The 21,061-nt window shown below is 42.2% G+C and overlaps 1 protein-coding gene across 1 annotated transcript in view; it reads left to right on the forward strand.

The window, feature by feature from the left end:
* The window catches only part of Rsph3 (radial spoke head 3 homolog), a 46,718-nt gene that overhangs the window by 957 nt on the left and 24,700 nt on the right, over positions 1–21,061 (forward strand). Inside the window, exons 2-8 of the mRNA XM_005363502.3 lie at positions 5,602–5,689; positions 12,933–13,074; positions 14,867–15,012; positions 15,643–15,846; positions 18,143–18,305; positions 19,841–19,927; positions 20,472–20,590. Coding sequence (XP_005363559.2) covers positions 5,602–5,689; positions 12,933–13,074; positions 14,867–15,012; positions 15,643–15,846; positions 18,143–18,305; positions 19,841–19,927; positions 20,472–20,590 — 949 coding nt within the window. The remainder of the gene's footprint in view (positions 1–5,601; positions 5,690–12,932; positions 13,075–14,866; positions 15,013–15,642; positions 15,847–18,142; positions 18,306–19,840; positions 19,928–20,471; positions 20,591–21,061) is intronic.

Consider the following 21,061-nt stretch of genomic DNA (forward strand, 5'->3'; position numbering starts at 1 on the left):
GGTCTTTTATTGGTTTCATCACTCCATCATGCAGACTGGGAAAGTGAAGCACAGAGAAGTACATGGATAGCATGTACCAAATGAAAGAGCCAACCACATACAGCTCTTTCCACCCCGGTCTGGGTGGATTAGCCTTCAGTACATGGATAGCATGTACCAAATGAAAGAGCCAACCACATACAGCTCTTTCCACCCCGGTCTGGGTGGATTAGCCTTCCATGCAGGACCACAAAACATATTGCTACTCTAGTGAATATTTGCTGAATTTAGGCCTATATATGTAATAAAGACCACGGAGTTGATAGTTCTCTTGGAGTTCTTTCCGTAAGCTTCAAGTTTTGGAATAGCAGGATTTAAGAGCGAGAGATTTATGGAAGCAGGCATCTCTGTACCTTTTGTTCACCTTGGACCTTGCCTGCCACACAGGAAGTTCTCAGTGTAAGCTGAATTTTAACTCTGGGCCAGGCCTGGCACAAACCTGTTATCCTAGCTCACTCAGAAATAGATCAGTAGGATGGCTGAGTTGTTTCTTATAGTTAGTTGATTTTTATGTTGAAATAGTGTGTTTACTAATAGATCAGTGTATCAAAGTAATGCAGAAATGCAAAGTAAAGTGTTTCATGAAAGTAGTTAACAAACCAGAACATAGAGACCCATACCACAGGAATGGTTACCTTCCATGATACCCTTATAAAGAATATATTGAGGTGACTGCCATTAGCTAAATTATATAACCATGTCCAAAGAATGAATGTCTTTAGGTCAGTCTGCCTCTGTTCTACAAGGTTCTTAATCTAATCTTGTTTAGCAGTTTCTCTGTTGACCCTAGTAAGTAACTCCAGACAACACATGTCTAGACTGGTTAGCAGTGTGTCAAATGGAGTCAAGATTACAAATTATCTTGATGGGTATATGATTGGGCTGAATCCCAGTTTTATAATTAGCTATGAGAAAATCTCATTTTACTCTCAGAGTAACTTAAAGCTTTCAGATTAAGCCAACCCTGATGTGGTTCAAGGGCACCTGCCTTTTTTGTAGCACAATAAATTGTAGAACTGAAAGAAACCATTAGAGTACAAGTTTTCTCATTTTCAAACCAGAAGTTTTAGTAGTTTGTGCATCCCTAATCTGGAAATGTGAAACTATTTTTATTTATGGATGAGTGCTCTTTCTGAATGTGTGCCTTTATGCCAGAAGAGGGCAACCACTATAGATGGTCGTGAGCCATCATGGGAATTGAACGCTGAGCCATCTTTCCAAGCATGTGAAACCTTTTTAAATGTGTGTGTGCGTGCGTGAGTGTATGTGTACAGCACAAGTGTTAGTGGAGCCCAGAGGAAGGCATCAGATCCCCTGGAGCTGCATGCAGAGGGTTGTGAGCTACCTCACATGAACGCTGGGAACCAAACTCTGGTCTGCTGAAGAAGCAGTAGGAGCATTTAGCCCTTGAGCCTTCGCTCTAGTCCCCACACCTTCTGAAGCTCTTTGAGTGCCATGATGCTGCACTAGAAAGTTCCACATAGGACATTGTGTGACTGGTCATAGAATACAGATACACTAAAAATATTATATATAATTACCTCCAGGCTGTGTATGTAAGGCATATATAAAACATGTTTACATTTGAGTCATATATGAGCAAATATTCCAAACTGTGAGGAAAAAAATCTGAAATACATATAGTTCCAAATATTTCAGAGAAGAGTTGCATATAATATGTATTATAATTATGTATTTGTTGGTAGTTAAGCAATCACAAATACATAAATGCAGCAACATTGACCTGTAGGCTTGTGCCCAAACCAAAATATGACATTCTTCTCTTACAAATCTGTTAGTCAAGATTATATAAACCTTTATATAATATACTTTATATAATATATAACAAATATTATATAAAGGTATTTTTAATACAAATAAATAAAAAACTTGCTCTCTACCTTTTGTTTGACGCTGAGCAAATGAAGCTTAACATTATTCTGGTAGCCAGAACGTTGTTGGTTCCCTAGAGATGGCCTCTCCTGAATCCCCAATACCTGTGAGCTCTCAACCTTGTCTATTCAGATGTTAAGAAGGTAGGTGGTCATGAATGTCTGGGCCGGGCCGGTGTCAGGCCAGGAGCCCTTTTCAGTCTTTTCAGCTGTTAGGATGGGGAGGCTGTCCTGAAAGTCTGGGCAGGGCCAGTGTCGTCTCTGGGAGCCCAAACAAATGAAAGGGGAAAGGGACGCAGAGGCTGGAGGAGGACTCTTAGTCACCCCTCTCTGGTGGCTTTCATCAGAAGTACCCGACAGAAGCAATCAAACATCAGACGGAGGAAAAGTTCATTTTGACTTGTGGTTCATCGTAGCAGGGAAAGTGGCATGGTGGTGACGTTGCAGAGAGAGATGAGGGCTGGTGTTCAGCTTGCTTTCTCCTTTCTATTTATTGTGGGACCCCAGACGTGGAGCGATGCCATACACAGGACGGGTCTTCTCACCTCAGTTAACCCAGTCTAGAAACTCTCTCGTAGACATACCCTGAAGTTTGTCTCCCAGATGATTTTAGATCCTGTCACACTGACAGTATTAACCATCACAGAGGCGAACGCCTGGGGACTGGGGCGCCTTCTAGAGGCTGGAAAAGGCAGCAGAACACTCCAGATGTTGTCTCCAGATGAGTCTTATCCTATAAGACCCGCTGTGGGCCTCTGGCCTCCAGAGTTCTCAGAGAAGAAATGTGTGCTGACTAAAACCCATGAGACATGTCTGACCTTTCTCCTTAGCCAGTGACCCAGCAAGAGAGCTTCTCTTCCCATGACCCAAACCAAAAAAGCTGCCAAACTCAAGTCCCTCCTCATTATTGCCTGCGCATTTCTCTGTCCGTTTCCCCAGACTCCCTCTACTCTCAATGCTGCTTCCTGTCAACTAGTTGCTGGTGCTGCCTCTTGACCTAAGGTTTTATTTAATTAACACAAACTTGGGGTTCACAGTGTGATCAAATAGCCTACAACACAGACGGATTTATGTAACTTTTTAATTCAGATTTAAAAACATGTCTGCATGAGAATTGTTCCCGTTTATTAAATGCAGCGGTGGTGCCAGGTAGCCCTCGCAACAGCTCCAGGAAGTAGGTGGCATTACTTTCATTTCCCAAGGGGCAAACCATATTATCAGTTTTGTATGCATTTTTCTCTACTTCTTTCCAGGCTCACATATTTATATTCAAATTCATGGCTTCTTATTTGTGGATAAACAACAATAACTCTCTCTCTCTCTCTCTCTCTCTCTCTCTCTCTCTCTCTCTCTCTCTCTCTCTGTGTGTGTGTGTGTGTGTGTGTGCGCGCGCGCACGCATGCTAGTGAACTTTCATTGACCAGGGACCAGGAACACTATCAGAGGAGGGAGAGGACTTATTTCAGCTCCCACTTGCAGAGGTTTTGGTACATGGTCATTTGGCTCCATGTTTTTGGAGGTGAGGCAGAGAATCATGGTGGGAAGGGTGTGAGGGAACAGAAATGCTCACGTCATGGCAACCAGAAAGCAGAGGAGAAAATGACAGGGAAGATCCCGAGCCAGGATTCCCTCTTCAGTGTCATACTCCTAAGTGACGTCACTTCATCCAGTTAAACCCAGCTGTCTGTAAGTCCACATCTCCATAGTCTGCAAGGATGAATCCACCAATAGCTTACATTATTGAGTCAGAGAGTTCCTGATCTAATCACCCTGGGACATCCTCACAGACACCTACAACTTTGTTTTACTGGTCCCCTAGGTATCTGTCAAGCCAGTCAATCAAGATGAACCATTACAGTTTATTTCATGGCAACAGTAACATACACAGGTCTGATCCACCTCTGCCCTCTTAGTAATTGGAGTGCTCAGTTGTCTTCCATGGCGCTGTGATAATGCCGAGTGTGGTGTAACCGTCACTGCTAAAACTTTGCACTATTGATAGATACTTGGTTTGCTTCCAGATTTTGCTACAAAGAATGAGGTTTGACAAACAACTGTGTGTGCTAGGCCTTTTACTTCTGGGAGGTAGGTTCTTAGGAATGTGATTGTTAAGGCATACATTTACTTAATGTGAATGAATACAATGTACCTGTCCTCCAAGAATATTTAAACCTGTACATTGCATCCATATCAACCGTCAGTGTCATGGAGCTTGTTGTTTCGACAGTGTCAACCCAGTATCTTCCCTTATTGTGATTAGTGGTAGGAGGCATTAGCCAGTTTGGAACCGCTGCTCTTCTAAAATGCCACTGGTCTCAGTGAACATAGAATAAATTGAGAAGAAATTTTGTTCTGTTCAGCTAAAAGAGGACTTTTGGCTGTCCAGGTAAAAGACAGGGATGTCAATTGAGCAACAGATGGTGTAAGGAAGACTGGGGCATGGAGTCAGAAATCCCTGCTAGCTGTAGGGATGGAGAAGAGAATGTGGTCATGCATGACTCCCAGCGTTCTCGAGTAAGTCACAGCTGTAGTCATTGGAACCATTTTTAGTCAAATAGAAAACACTTGAAGTAATAAGCTGGCAGGGGAGAAGACTAGCTCAGTGTTGGAACTGCCTTCTAGACATCTTAGTAAGGTATCTCTAGGCAGCTGGATATGCCTGGAGTTGAGAGTACTGAACTAAAAAGAAAATAAAACTGCCATGTGGGTTATGAGTGAAGCTTTGCTGGTGGACAGAAAGCTGAGCCCTTAGGAAGTCTAGCTAAGTAGCCGGAAACAGCTCTGGAAGCAGTGCACAGGGCTAGAAGAGAGAGCCGTCCCGTGCAGGAGCTGGCACAACCTGAGACCAAGTAACGCGGACAGGAAAACATGCCCGTGTGTTCAGGAGAGGCTTCAGTCTGCAGCAGCTTAGCCCACGCAGTCAGCTCTGATAGCCTGTCTGGGTGTAGGCTGAGGGTGGGCCTCACAGCTATGGACAGCCATCACTGACAGCCTCGAGGGCCAGCCATGGGGCTGTGCTCTTCACGCTCATTCGGCTCCTGATATTCAAATTGGCTGACATTTCAGCATCACCTTTAGAAGAACAGTGCGAAGTCTGACTTTCCTTCTAAACTGGTCTGTTACTAAATGCGCATTTCAGCCCCTGAGTGGGACTTTCACATTTGCTCAACAGTCTTCAGTGTTTACAGACTGAGCCCAGCTCTGTGTCTTACTAGGAGGGGGATGTGGGCAGGTTCTTTTCCATTTTTCTCCTGTTAATTAGGAGTATTAGTTCCCAACATGAAATTATTGTTAGCAATAAATAAAATTTGTAAGGTCCAGCCATATAGTAACTGTTATATAAATGATAGCTGTCTGTCTGTTATGACTTACTACAGTTTCTTTTATACATCTTAAATATTTTTATTTTATATGTACACATGTTTTTATCTGCATGCATATGTGTGTGTCAGATACTAGAGACACAGGGTCCCATGAAACTGGAATTACAGAGGTTGTCAGATGCCATGTGAGTGCTGGGAACCAAATCCAAGTCGTCTGGAAGAGCAAGTGCTCTTATCTGCCATTTCTCCAGATTCTACAAGATATGTTTAATCTTAATTCTATTGAAATAGGTTCACTTAATGGATTAAAATAATATACCATTCACTTAGAATTTTCTGTTTTACAGAGCTGACGAACCTTTGAATTATGGAAACATAATGTATGACAGAAGGGTGATCCGAGGCAACACCTATGCACTCCCCACGGGACAGGTGGTAAGCAGTCCGAGGGTGTCCTCATCACTTCCACTGTTGTAACAAACACTGAGAGCAGACGTAGTTAGAGAAGGAAAGGTTTACACTTTCTTATATGACCTACACTTTGGGTAGCAGCCCAGCATTCAGGACAGTCAGAACAGGAGCTCAATCTTACACAGCCTAGGGTTGGTGCCTCCCACAGTGGGATTGGCCCCACATCAGTCATTAGCTCATTCGTCAAAACAGGCCTGCACAGACAAGGCCCCGGGCAAATCCAATGTGGTTCTCAGTTGAGCTTCTCTCTTCCCAGCTGACTCTGGTTCGTGTCAGGTTGGCAATAAACACTAACGAGGACAGTTGTCTAACACAGCTTCCATGTTATCTGTGCTCAAGGATCAGTTGTATGTTTGTGTCAAATTTTGATCTGTTACCTAAAATATTTATAAAACGAAATTAAAAATAACTTGAAGAGTAAATTTTTTTAAAATACATAGAAGCTGGAGGTGTGGGTCATGATAGAGTAATTGTTCATCACGTGCAAGGCCCTCAGTTCAGTCTCCAACACTACCCTGAAGTATGTATGCATGCATATGCATATAGTATGTGTGTATGTATGTGCATAGATATGTGGGTCTAGTGGTACGTGCAGGAGCTAGAGGGAAAAGGAGTTACTGTTTGGGGGTCTAGAGTTGGAGTTCCAGAAGGGCAAGCAGTTCCCAGACTGAGTAGTAGTGCTGGTCACAGCAGGGTGGCTGTGCTCAGTACCATGGAGTTGTACATCAGGACGATGGATGTGGTATGCAGCGTTGTTTCCGCCCTGTCTGCTGCACTCACGGTACTAAAGAAACCTGTTTTCTTCAGTCTGCTCTACAGGATGAACCAGCCTGTATATTCCCCACCCTAAGAAAAGAAGAAGTGGTAGCTTTTACATTTCATGTATTTTCCACAGTAAATAATTACTAAAATAAGTCCTAATATTTTACTGAACAGGATTCTAGTGAACCCTCTGAAAGCTTCTAAACTTTGACTCTGGATTTTGTACTAAGTCTCTGCAGATCAATTTAAGCAGTTATCTGTAGTAGGAGCTGCGGGCCGCTTCCCGCCACCCTTAGGTGGGTGGAGTAAACAGACAGAATGCTGGGAGAAAGAAGCCAAGTCAGGCAGTCGCCATGATTCTCCCACTCCAGACAGACGCAGGTTAAGATCTTTCCTGGTAAGCCAGCTCGTGGTGCTACACAGAATATTAGAAATAGGTTAGATCAATATGTAAGAGCTAGCCAATAAGAGGGTGGAACTAATGGGCCAAGCAGTGTTTAAAAGAATACAGTTTCCGTGTAATTATTTCAGGGCATAAGCTAGCCATGCGGGCGGCCGGGTGCCGGGGACACAGCCCCACCGCTCCTTTAAACAACAGTTCACAGACACCACTAGTGTGAAGCCATGCTCTGGCTGGTGTCTGACACATTCTGTTTGTTTAGATTGTCTTATCCTCTACTGCTGATACTAATCAGAAGTCTGAATTGCATGTCTTTTCTTTACCCAATCAGAAATACTTACTGAGTTTCAGGGTCTAGCTAGTCTGAATAGCTAGGATACAGAGTTGAATGAGACATGCCGTAGTAGTAAGTGGCTATTTCTTGGCATAGATGTCACATGTAGTAACTCTGTAAGCCCTGCAATGGCCATCTGTGAATGTTACAGTCAGAGCAACAGCTCCCATGCCTGGGTCTGCATCAGCATCATCTGGAGCCTTCCCCCTTACCCCAGTCTCCTGTATCAGGACCTCTAGGGCTTGAACACCGAACTATGTTTTGTTTTCCCCAGACAGACTCACTATCAGGACTGTGTGTTTTTTAACAAGCTTCTCTAGACACTTAGGTCCAGCCAGGAAGATCCACACATGGGGTCTAGACATCTTGTGTCACTTTGTTTAGCACTACAGTGACTTCTTAGTCAAATAATCAGCACCTTACTATAAAAATCTGCCCTAAAACTTCCTGTTCCTCCTTGTTAGGACTAAACCCCCTAAGACACACTCCAGAAACCCTAAAAGACTTGAGGAGGGACGGCTGCAGCCTGGCCGGGGACTTTGAGACTCAGCTGAAAAGCAGCACAGCCTGTGTTCCCAGACTTCCTCTCTACCTCTCCATAACATGCTCATGATGCTAGAGAAGCATACCACCAGCCCGCAGGCACAACACCAGGGGGATCCATACCTCAGCCAGACACTCTCACAGTACCAGTGAGTCTGGGCAAAGTAGGGAACACTCTCATTCCACATACAGAGCAAAACAACCCACTTCCCACATACCCAGCAAGAGTGCAAAGCCATACCCTACTCCACATTTTGAAACACTGTCCACAAAAGTAGAGCAGAAAGCTGAATTTCCACCCTCATGCAGCCACAGTGAGGTATGAGGTAGGTAGTAGAAGACAACACAAGTTGGTGCCCTGCTTTTTCTGAGTGCTGGTAACAAAACCAGTGTGGAGCTAAATGTATTATCTAATAGTAATAAGGAGAAACAATATGGTAACAGTAGGGGCTGTGGCCCTTCCTGCCCCGCCACATCCAAACACCTGCATCAGCAGATCTATGCCCCACCCAGTACCTTTAAGTAGAGCCTAGCAGGGAGTTAGACTCCCATTCCCTCCAAACATGTACCTACTGCAAAATGAATGACCTCCTACTGAAAAGATTAAGTAGTACCTGAAGTCCCACAACATAGAGTTCCAAGTCTCCAACAAAAAAAAGTTACTCATCGCCAGGCAGGGGCAGTGCACACCTTTAATTCCAGCACTCAGGAGGCAGAGACAGGCAGATCTCTGAGTCGAGGCCAGCCTGGTCTACAGAGTGAGTTCTAGGACAGGCTCCAATGCTACACAGAAAAACCCTGTCTAGAAAAAAAGAAGTTACTCATTATAAAAACCAGGATAGTCTCTTATGAGATAAAGTGATCAAGATGACAATACATGAGACTCAGATGTAGAAATTATAAAATGTAGGAAATGTAAAGCAGTCAAAATTATCTTGACCAGAAGTGAAAAAATATGAATATTTTATACAAACAAATAAGCAACTTGGCAGAGAAATAGAGAATATAAAAATGGACCAAATGGGAACTGTAGAACTGACAACTAAAGCAGAGTAAAACACTCACTGGACTGTCAGTAGTGCATTGGAGACGACACAGGAAGAAATTAGTGACTCAGAAGAAAGTAAATCACATGGGGGAAAGCTATTTGAATAAATAGTGCGTGAAAAGTCTACAAACTTAATGACAGACTTAAGAGTCAAGAGATCCAGGGCACGGTAAACCCCAAGGAGAAGTCAAGTCCATGCCAAGCCTCATCAAAATCTAACTTAGGAACACTGAGTTGGAAGGAGAGAAGTGATGGGGACAGCATCACTGCTGTTCTGCTAGCAGGTTCCCACCGGGAGCTTTCATTGGCCCATGTCGAGCCATTCGTTCGGGCTCAAGACACTCGTTCCAGGAGGTCGTGCTATGGTCAGAGATGATCACTCTGCATTCAAAGCGAACATTTGAATCTCCCTTATAAAGGCAGCAGGAAGGCAGATGCTTGGCTGACTAGGAGGAGCTATGTCTTAGTTGACCAGTGGTCATTGGAAGGATCAGTTTTAGATGGGCTATATTATTGAAAACATGTAAGAGTAACTGAGCCCCGAACGTTAGACATTTTAAAACTAGATGCCAGGGGGGATGCACCTCAGCAATAGAGTATTTGACTAACATGCATAGGGCTGTGGATTTGATTCCTAGGTCTGAAAAACAAAAAAGGTGCCAAGTCAACATTGTAAGTTGCTATGTTGTAACTTATTATGTAAGTATTATGCCCATAGAAATTCAAAAAAAAATGCAGAGAATTTCAAAACAATAAACAAATAGAAAACAAAAATGACAGCCTATACCCTGTCATGTGATATGATCTTATCAATGACTTTATTAAACATAAATGGTCTGAATGAAGTAGTTAGAAGTTAGCAGAGATTATAAACATAATCCAACTACATTCTATGTGTAAGGAAAATCCCTTTAATTGCAATTAGGTCCAAAGTAAAATTATGGAAGAAGATACAGTACGCAAACATTATTCTATATAAAGACTTCTATTTTTAGTTATGTGTATGTGTGCGAGTGTGTACATGGGTGCAGGTGCCCTAGAAGGTCAGAGGCATCAGGTGCTAGGGTAAAGGTGCTTGTGAGCCGCCTGAGAGAGATGCACAGATACACCATTTGATTGGACAGTTTTACTCAAGATATCAAAAATACGAAACAGAAAAATAGTATTAAAAACTATGAAAGGGAAACAACTCACCTACAAAAGCAGACATATCAGAAAAACATCACAGCCCTAACGGCCAGGAAGCATGGAGGGTAGAGTTTAAACCCTGAAAGAAAATAACTGCAGCCAAGGCCACTGTCCCGGGAAACCCATCACTAGAGTGATGAGGAAATGAGCCATGTGAAGACACTCCAGCACGTCAGAAGATACCTAGAGCACTGTCCTCAGTGGAGGAAGAATGTCTCAGTTCCCAGAGCACATTGTGACTCTCATGTCAGATAGACTGACGACAGAGAGCTAGGAAGGAGTCCATCAAGTCCAACACAGTAAACAAGAAAACCTATAGTAATTTATAAAAACCTAAAACCAACACAGCAGCCAATAAAGTCACAAATACTAGCAAACATCCCTCAATAACCTCATATGTAAATGGACTCAACTCACCAGTAAAGAGTACTGGCTGATTAGATTGAAAAACAAAACAAAACAAGTTCCATCTGTTACTTCCAAGAGACAGCTCACGGGTCTAGACCACGAACCAAAGGATGGAAGTCAATTTAGATAGAAGCCAAAAATCAGTTGGCATAGGTAGTTTTTCTGGCAGGTGATAAAGTAGACTTCAGAATGAGCTAGAAGAGATGAAGACCACTGTGCATTAGTAAAGGGGACAGTTCACCAAGACATAACAGTCGTAAATGCAAATGTGTGTGCTCCAAACAAAAGCAACGCTAACGTGGAGAAGACCTGCTGCAGTAATAGAAGGAAGGGGGCCTCGGTGCCCCACTCTCTCCAAACTAGAAGTCAACAGACTTCAGGGTTAACTGTGCCATGGGTCAAATGGGCCTAATGTTGACAGAATATTCCATCTAACAAAGGAGCACACACCCCCTCAGCAGCTCCTAGAACCGTCTCTAAAAGAGACCACTTTCTAGGTTGCAAAGAAAGGACTAAGCCGGGCAGTAGTGGCATACACCTTTAATCCCATCATTCAGTAGGCAGAGGCAGGGAGATCTCTGTGAGTTTGAGACTAGCCTGAGCTATAGAGCAAGTTCCAAGACAGGACAGGCTCCAAAGCTACACAGAAAAACCAAAAAAAAAAAAAAAAGTAAGGACTAAATGGAGTCACTGCCAAATTGTATCAAACCTTGAAGAAGAAAGAGCTAACCAATTACATTCTTAACAGTACTGAAATTTCTGTGGAATCACCATAGACCCTAAAATACCAAAGCAATTCTATACACAAAGGGCAGAGCACTTGGGGAGGCTGAGGCTAACCTGAGCTACATAGGGAGATCTTGTCTCAAAGAAACTGAGGGGAAGAAATCAAATGGATCATGGATTTAAATGTGAAATATAAAACTTGTAGGAGAAAACCTCAATAACCTTGGGAAGAGTGCAGGGATTGCATGACCTGAGAGGGTAGCACACACAGAAATGAAGCTGGACTGATGAAAAGCCTCATACAGATGTATAAGGGCAAGCTATGAAACAGACAACATCATATTTCAACAGACAAGCTGCACATCTGACCAGTGTCTTATACTGAAAATATGTAATTCTCAGAGCTTGAAAGCTAAAAGCTATGCAAACCAAATAGAACCTGTCAAAAGTTGAGAGCAGAGGAAGATACTGATGACAAGCCCATCAAAAGATGTTCAGCATTAGCCAAGGGGAAATGAAATTTTAAGCTATTGTGATATACTTAATATACACTTATTCCAACACTAACATTTAGAAATTGGCAATAAGGGCTTCAAGGATACATAGCAAATGGAAAGAAATATTCAAACCTACAGTTGTGTCTGTGTGTATGAAATAGACATGGAAACTTACTTACCTTTGCACATAAGCCTGTGTAGGAATATTCAGAGCTACTTCATGTGTAGTGTAAAGAAGGCGAAAGTGTATTCTAAATGGTTTTCTTTCCCATTAGGTAAATGTTTAAAATCAAACTGGTGTGTTCATTCAGCCAACTTGTACTACTCAGTGAAGGCAGAGTTGGGGGTGGGATACTGGAGAGGCCCAGGAGTTAAGGGGACCTGACTTTGGTTCCTAGTGCCGATGTCGGGTGACTCATAACTACTTGTAACTCCAGCTCCAGGGGATCCAGGGCCCTCTTATAAACTCCTAGTCTATGGACCCACATATGCACATAATTAAAAATAAAAATATCTTTAAACAAAAAGGGGTAAGTAGTTAGATTATTGGGACATGGTACAGCCCAGATGACTCTCAGGGAAGTGCTTAGTAAAAGCAAGTCACGCTCAAGAAGTTATCTGCTGTAGAATTCCTTATTTAAAAACATTTTTATATAAATAATAGGATTTTCTGTATTCCCAACTCAAAAAAATGACACACATGCTTGTTGTGATAATCTGATCACTGCACATTGTATATGTATGTTGAAATGTCACACTGTGACCTGTAAATAAATGCAATTGCTTTATGTTGACTAAAAATAAAAACATGGGGGTCAGGAGATGTTCAGTCAGGTTTTCTTTTCATGATTGTCTTGACTTAAAACGGACAGTATTTTCAGCCTCTAGTCAGCTTTTTGTTGACTTGAAGAAGCTTTCTTTGGACCCAGGATGTTTTCTTTTTGAACTGATAAAAATTTTAAGGGAAATCTATTCAATTGAATTCAGATTTTAAAAAGTCCTACTAGTTTTTGATTTCTTAACTATCTACCAAAGTTTACTGTAACAGAATAAATGCATCCGTTTTACTAGGCACCAGAAGTTGCTTGAGGAAAACCAGGTGATTAGCTAGAACTCTACACCTATGTGTCCCAGTGTGGATTTGCTGTTAGCTTGGCATCATCTGACCACACCCCCAGTCACCAGGAGGCATCAGCTGACACATGCTTTGGTGCTAGCCTGGGAGTGCTTTGTCAATGGCAGCGGCTGCCTACTCTGAGAACTGATGTCTGGTGTTTCTAAGCCTTATCTGTCCCTCTCAGCCCGGACAGCCTGATCCTCTAGAGCTTCAACGACAACAGCAGGCCAGGAGGAGGGCTCTTGCCAGAAAGCGAGCCCAAGAGCAGCTCAGACCTCGAACACCTGAGCCCGTGGAGGGCAGAAAGCACGTGGATGTGCAGACAGGTACCTGACCATGCTGCTGGCATCGTTGCTCACGAGCGGTTCCTGTCAGTCCACTGAAACTTACCTTTTCTTTCCTTTCTATTATTTATGGTTCTCCCCAGAAATATGGTAGGGAAGTCTGTTCAGGAAGCAGCTACATAGAACACATGTTATAATGTTGAGAGAGCTATAAGTAGGGATTTGGACTTGATAAGAGTTTTCTAACTACTAATTCTCTCAGCCCTTCCCTCATATTATATGGCTGTCTTAGTTAAGGTTACCCCTGTTGTGATGAAACACCATGACAAAAGCAAGTTGGGAGAAAAGGGTTTGTTTGATTTATACTTCCACGTGTCAGTTCACCACTGAAAGAAGTCAGGACAGGAACCCAAACAGGGTTGGAACCTGTAGACAGGAGCTGATGCAGAGGCCATGGAGGGGTGCTGCCTACGGGCTTGCTCCCAGTGGCTTGTTCAACCTGCTTTCCACCAGCCCACAATGGGCTGGGCCCTCCCCTATCAATCACTAATTAAGAAAATGCCCTACAGGCTCACCTACAGCGGATCTTATGGAGGCGTTTTGTTAATCGAGGTCCCTTCCTCTCAGGTGACTGTGTCAAGTTGACAAAATTAGCCAGCACAATTTCAGAGTAGCATTATTACTCACAACCCAACTTAAGTCACTTTTCATCAAGACTGATGAGACTTCGCAGCTCTGTGTGGACATTTGACTTGTCTGTCCGAAAGGTGGCCCTACTCGTATGTAGTCATCTGCCTGTCACACCGCCTCTCTCTCCCTTTCTCTCCATGGCTTTGCACATTAGGTGCCCTAAAGCAGGCTCCAGGATTTACTGCTTTGTGCACTCTGCTGGACAAAGCATTTCCTGTTGACAGACCTTGGTAAGCTGACAGTACTTGGTATTTTCCATAGACTAATGTGACTTGAGATTCTTCTACCTAGTGAAGACCATGAGCAGATTCACCAAGGTTCTTTCTGGAGTAAAAGCAAAAAGAATAAACTTCCCCCTGCCCTTGAGCCAAGCCGAGAATGAGTGAGTGCCAATGATTAGCCATCTTTGTGATTCTAACAACTAAGGCTTAGTCTTGGTCCTTGATGTGTCAAAAGCTATAAATGTGACCAACACAAAACTGTAAACTCAAAACATGAAAGGTTTTACTAATTTTTTTTTGTACCTCGATTGTGCTGTCTCAAGCATTCACTTTGTAGACGCCACAGAAGACTGGACAAATAATATTCATGTGATCTGAATATAAGTGATCCAGTCCCTACTTCTTATATACTGTTGCCTCTGGCTCTTTCCCTATGATTTTCTTATGTTAAAAAAGAGTCTATGTGGCAATTAACTTTGATCTTTTTACACATGAGACACTTAGGACAGAGAGCTCTATCTTGGTTGGATCCTGTGTTCAGTGTTCAAGTCTTCCTGTGGTACCACATTGCCCTGCCTCATCAAGTTATAAACGTGGCATTTATTTATTAAACTGTCTATGTCTAAACTGTGCATAGAGAGAATACCAAAGAGCAGTTTGATTTGATGCATGATTCTTCAAACCCCAAGCATGTGACACACGATTATAGCAAATCTTGTATTTACTAGAAATGCGATCTCTTACTGTGGATCCTGGGTTGGCCTAAAATGTAGCTCCTCCTGCTTCAGCCTCCTAAGTGCTGGGGTAGCAGTTATGTGCCCCCGTGCCTGATAACTTCTATTTGTTGACATTTCACAAACATGGGAATGCCTTAAATAAACCATAGTTAATTGTGAACCCACAGTACATAATGTTCTTCCTAGAATTATACCTTGAAGAGATTGCTGACCGCATAGTTGAAGTCGACATGGAATGCCAGACGGATGCGTTTCTGGACAGACCACCAACACCGCTCTTCATTCCTGCCAAAACTGGCAAAGATGTGGCCACCCAGATACTAGAAGGAGAGGTACAGTACATCCTTCTGGCTTCCTTCTTTCTTCAAAGAGGACATACAGTTAGGACATAAGTCACTTGTGGAAATGAAGGGATTACATGTTTAAAAATTCTGAATGGCATTTTCATCTCCATGTAGAATGCATGAATAGGTCAGTTAATGGAATAAAAAGTAATGACTACATGAATAATGGAGTAGAGAAGTGCAAGGAGTTTGTCATTAAAATTAGAAGACAAAGTTAGCTTTCAGTCACTGCATAGAAAGCTCTGATGTTCGACATGAATCACTTCAGATGTATGCTATTCTTGGTCCTGAGTCAGTAAATGTTTAGCAGGAAAAAAAACAGACCATGAAAGACGGGGACGTTTCCCTTTAGTTTCAGAGTTCTGTCTTAAAATCATTGAGCGTTGGAGTTCATATTGATAAATGTAGATTTTTTATTATTTTAACTTAGTAGATTTTTGCCTATAATCAGAAGACGCTGCTGTGTGCCTTGTAGGGCTGCTTTGAGAGTGCAGACACAGAGGCTGTGCAGAGCCTGACACACAAACAGCACAGCCATCTCCTGCTGGCATTCTCTTTGCATTCTCTTACACATTTGCTTCAGGATTCAAATTGTGTTTGCTTTCTTCTGTGTTTAAGCTCTTTGACTTTGACCTTGAAGTCAAACCAATGTTACAAGTTCTGGTGGGGAAGACGATTGAACAGGCCCTCCTGGAAGTCATGGAAGAGGAGGAGCTGGCCAATCTGCGAGCCAATCAGTATGCATACGAAGAAATACGCAATGTGGAGCTGGCTGAAGTTCAGCGATTGGAAGAGCAAGAGAGACGGCACCGAGAAGAGAAGGTAGAGCTGCCTGCCTTCCTGTCTGCCTGTCTGTCTGTCTGGCTCTCTTACTTCCTCTCTCATTTCTTTGGGAATGGACCCAAGGCCTTCCATCTTTTATATATGGTACCTGAAGCTGATTGTTAGTCTTTTGGCTACTTAATACATTACATTCAAGCTTACATAAAGCTGGTGGTCTTTTTAAATACATGTGAAGAAGATCTACAATATTCGTTGCTCAGATCTCTCTTGTAGATCATAAATCTCTCATTGTTGACTTACGTTGTAAATTCCACCTTCTATTAATCTACCTTAGTCAGCTTCCAAAAGCTCCCAATGAAGTGCAGGTCCTATATTACATGTGTCCAAGCTGGATGGCGCTCTTAAATATCAAGAGCTTCAGAGGAGCGCTAGAAAGGAATACCTTGATTTGCCATCATCCAGCAGCAGAGAGATGAAAGGAAGGAAAGAGGTTTGTGGGGGTAATCAGCAGAGATCTGCAGAGAGCGCTAAGTCTGTCTCCTGGTGGCCAGGCTCTGGTTTCCAAAGTATCTTTTATGAATCTTCAGTAAGAAAAGTTGTATAACTCATTTTAATATTTAACAGAAAAATCTATATTTAATCTATTTAAAGGTCTTTCTGGTATTAACAGTGGCTGTTACCCTTTCTTATGCACTGAAACAAGGCATAGTGCCAGAGTACTTAAACCAATGAGAATGATTTCCCAAAGAGCCCAAATTACTGTCAAGAAAAGTACGTTTGCTGGGAAATTATACTCAATACTTAATCAACTGGATTTTGTATCTTCTTCCAAAATTACTAATTATTTATATGAAGAACATAGGACTCATAGTAAGGCATGTTCCTGTGCAAATCTTTGCTTGCATATATAAAATAGATACTTTCTGCAGAAACTACATTGAAATAACAAAATTATCAATATATATATGTATATGTGTGTGTATATATATATATATATATATATATATATATATATATATATGGGAAAACTCTAGAACATAAGTCATCTAGATTTGTATATGTTTTTAAACCTTGAAAATAGAGTATTTAAAAATATGTTAATGCTCCCACTTTTATATAGGCACATTGAAAAGCATTCTTTAGCTTTGTAGATGTGATATGACCTAAAGGAGACAGCCACACACAGCACAGCAAGCTTCATGACCTTCCAAGTCATTTCATCTTTATTAATTCAAAGAGGTACTAGGCATTTACTGGGTAAAAGGCGATTATCTCACCTGAGGAAGTCTCTGCGCCCTTAGCAGGAGACATAGTCTCACTCCTGGTACTAAACACAAGTCAAACAATTAGCTGGTATTCTTTGATGGAAGACTCATAAGGATACAATTCTTATTTGTACTACTTTATGATGTTACTAATAAAAGCACATGTCATTATCTATCATAGTTGTTTTAGACAAGGTCTTCCTGTATAACCCAGGAGAGCATTTAACTCGCCATTCTGTCCTGCCTTAGTCTCCCAAGTACAGGGATTAAAGGCATGTGCCACTACATCCAGCTGCCATTATCTTTTTAATAGCATGCGTACAGTTAAGTGTAGAAGTTAATTTACTTGAACATGGGTCAGGAGATGTGTTTTTCCTTAGGTTCCTTTATGTCTCCATAAGCTCAATGCCCACCGGATGCTCAAACATTCTGCAGTGCAGTGAGTCCTTGCAGACATCTTGCTGAGCACTTTTTTTTTTTTTTTTTTACCCCTCTGGCGAGCCTGGCGACTAGCCTGGCTAGCTGGAGCTGCGGACCCTGGAGCATGCCTGGTCTCAGGTCTGCTGAATTTAATCCATCAATCAGTTGGTCTCTGTCACATGCTTTCCTGCAGAGATGTGGGCAAGAGTCTCTTCCCCTCAGACAGTATGCAGAATCCAGACCAAATAAACAAACTACCCATGTGGTGTGAATTCATAAATACAGGCAAAGCTCTCATACACAACATAAAATAGATAAATCTAAAAAAGAAATTAATTAAAAAAAATACCAAACTGGTATTCCTCCCCTGGAACCTCTCCCACTCTTGGGACTTCCTTCTCACTTTTTTTTAGTAAATCTACCTTCAGTATGATGAAGATAAAGAAAACTCTAACGACTCCTCTATCCTCTTCAAAGGGAAATTCTTTCAATTCATAGTTTGTTTTTCTCATTTGAGAAGAAATTTTATTATCTTGCTGAGCACTTTTGACAGCTGTAGATTCTTCCACATACCTGGCCACACGGGCTCCAGCGCTTGGGAGGATGAAATAGTCAGATAGCCACATGCAATGACATCTTTCTCTTCACAGGAACGCCGTAAGAGACAGCAGTGGGAAATCATACATAAGCACAACGAGACGTCACAGAAGATCTCAGCTCGTGCGTTTGCACAGCGGTACCTGGCTGACCTCCTCCCATCTGTCTTTGACAGTCTCAGGAACAGTGGCTACTTTTATGATCCAATTGAAAGAGGTCTGTGGAGATTTTTGTTATATTGACTGTTACACCAGGAATATTCTTATTGCTTCAAATTTATTTTATATGTATGATCACTGCCCTAACAGGCCAGCCTCAAACTCATGATCCTCCTTTTCCTCCTGAGTGCTGGAAGCACAGGTGTGTGCCACTATGCACGGCCTCAGGAATTTCAGTACAGTACAGATCCACACAGAGTTGTTCGACTCCATTGTTTCTGGGCCTCTGTGGGAAATCAAAGCTGTTCCAGTAAACAAAACTGGCCTGGTGGTGGTGGCGCACGCCTTTAATCCTAGCACCTGGGAGGCATAGGCAGGTAGATCTCTGTGAGTTCGAGGCCAGCCTGGTCTACAAGATCTAGTTCCAGGACAGACTCCAAAGCAACACAGAGAAACCTTGTCTCAAAAAAACAAACAAACAAAAAAAACCCAAACAACAAATAACAACCAAAAAACAACAACAACAACAAAAAACAGTAAACAAAAGGGGTGTGGTCCCAGCATACCCTTCAAGAGCACACACTTCCTCAGGTAGGCCCCACCTTCCAGCACACCATCAGTGAGAACTGTGAGCTTTAGGGAAATAGTTAAGATCCAAGCTGTAGAGCAGACTTCTTCCTATTGGTCACAGAAAACAGTAGTGCTTGATTTTGTTTTGTTTTGTTTTTGTCTGTTACATAGTTTAAAGCTTGAAAATAAAAATCTTGCCTGAGATATGTCATATATAATAACAAATACTGTATTCTATCATCTCTATTATCATCCTATTAAATAGATGCCTAAAAACCAACTTGAAACTTTGAGTGTAGATTTAATGGGCAGTCTTGTTAAAATGCTTAACACTTGGGGGCTGGAGAGATGGCTCAGTGGTTAAGAGCATTGCCTGCTCTTCCAAAGGTCCTGAGTTCAATTCCCAGCAACCACATGGTGGCTCACAACCATCTGGAATAAGGTCTGGTGCCCTCTTCTGGCCTACAGGCATACACACAGATAGACTATTGTATACATAACAAATCAATAAATAAATATTTAAAAAAAAATGCTTAACACAGTGAACTTCCCACTGAAGCTGGAGCAAAGTTCCTACAAATAGAAGTGCTTAGTCTCCACCGCAGCAGCAGTGTTTCCTAGACGGCCCCTTCCCAGAGCCCCTTTCAGCTGGTCAGGCTCCATTGGCTCCGACCTCAAGGGACGAAGTCTCTTTCCCAGCAATGCTCGTGCTCAGGCTTTGTCCCACTTCAGCAAAGGTTTCCCAGACCAGCATCTTCTCTCTGCCCTCCCTCCTTCACCTGTCTCAGATTGTGCTTGTGGGCCCAACTGTGTTTTGACTCTGGAAAGCCTCATGATCTGTAAAACACCATTTCTACTGCAGTAGAAGGGAAATTGAGCAGAGCATATGTAGAGAATACGGCAAACGGATGCTGTGTGAGTCAATTTAATGTTTTATGTTGAGAAGGTGGTGCTGCTGATCATTACATTGGGGAAGACATACTAATGATTTGCAGAAATGCTTAATGAAATTCTTTATTGCAGACATTGAAATAGGATTCCTTCCATGGCTAATGAATCAAGTTGAAAAAACCATGGAGCACAGCGTGGTGGGAAGAACCGTGCTTGACAGTAAGTTATTTTATATAAGAGTTGTTCCTAAACTTCTCAGCGGGGAAGAATAAGTGAGGAAGGAACATTAGTGTTGGTGGTGCTTCTTAAACTTGGTTAGTCAGTTGTACTGAAACAAGGGTGCAGTTTCCACCCTCTGTAATTTCATCATGGAATATTTTGTTGTTGCTTTGTACTTGGTATTTAAAGACGAAAGGACATAACTTGTTCAATGCATTAATTGATAGTTGATATATGCTAAATTTATAAAGGCTAATGGGAAGGGGGAAAGGCCTAAGTGGTACTTTCTACTCATTTATGGGCGGTGGGAGCACACACATTTAATGCCGAAGTCAGGAGGCAGAGGCAGGTGGATCTCTGTGAGTTCGAGGCCAGCCTGATCTACAAAGTGAGTTCCAGGACAACCAAGGCTACACAGAGAAATCCTGTCTTGAAAAAAACAAAAACAAAACAACAAACAAAAATAAAACGAAACAAAAAAACATAGCTTCTACTTATCTAAAAGGAAAGTATGGAAACTCATAATGACCTCTGAACCTTTCAGTGTTGATCCGTGAAGTGGTTGAAAGAAGGCTAAATAATTACGAGAAAAAGGAAGACACACAGCCCTCTATGAGGTCGGATGATGTGTATAGTGGTCCTGACACAATGACAGATCCCTCGGTGAGTTTAGAATTACAGGAGTCAACCTTATCCCCCTCCCAGAAGCCACCTTTAGAAAGAGACTACTTACAGAAAATACCATCCCAAGAAAGGAAGCCTGTGGAAGAAGGGGCACTCTTTTGGCAGAATGACCAAACAGAAGTAAAGGAGTCTTTAGGGGAGGATTTGTCACAACCAGAAGAATCATGGGAGTCAGGAAGCCAGTCAGCGGCTGGTCAGTAGTGATATGGTCAGGTACAGGTGCATGTGATCCCAGACTTTAGAGACTATGTGACATGTGTCCACCACGTCATCTTGTCTAACTGGCTGAACAAATCAATTACGATAAAAATAAAACTACTAAAAGAGACCCTTTTTCATTTATTTAACAGAATATCCAAAGACCATCCCATCATACTCATTTTCATTATTTAACAGCATATCCAAAGACCATCCCATCATACTCATTTTCATTATTTAACAGCATACCCA

Source organism: Microtus ochrogaster, linkage group LG9, assembly GCF_000317375.1.
Source record: "Microtus ochrogaster isolate Prairie Vole_2 linkage group LG9, MicOch1.0, whole genome shotgun sequence".
Lineage (NCBI taxonomy): Eukaryota > Metazoa > Chordata > Mammalia > Rodentia > Cricetidae > Microtus > Microtus ochrogaster.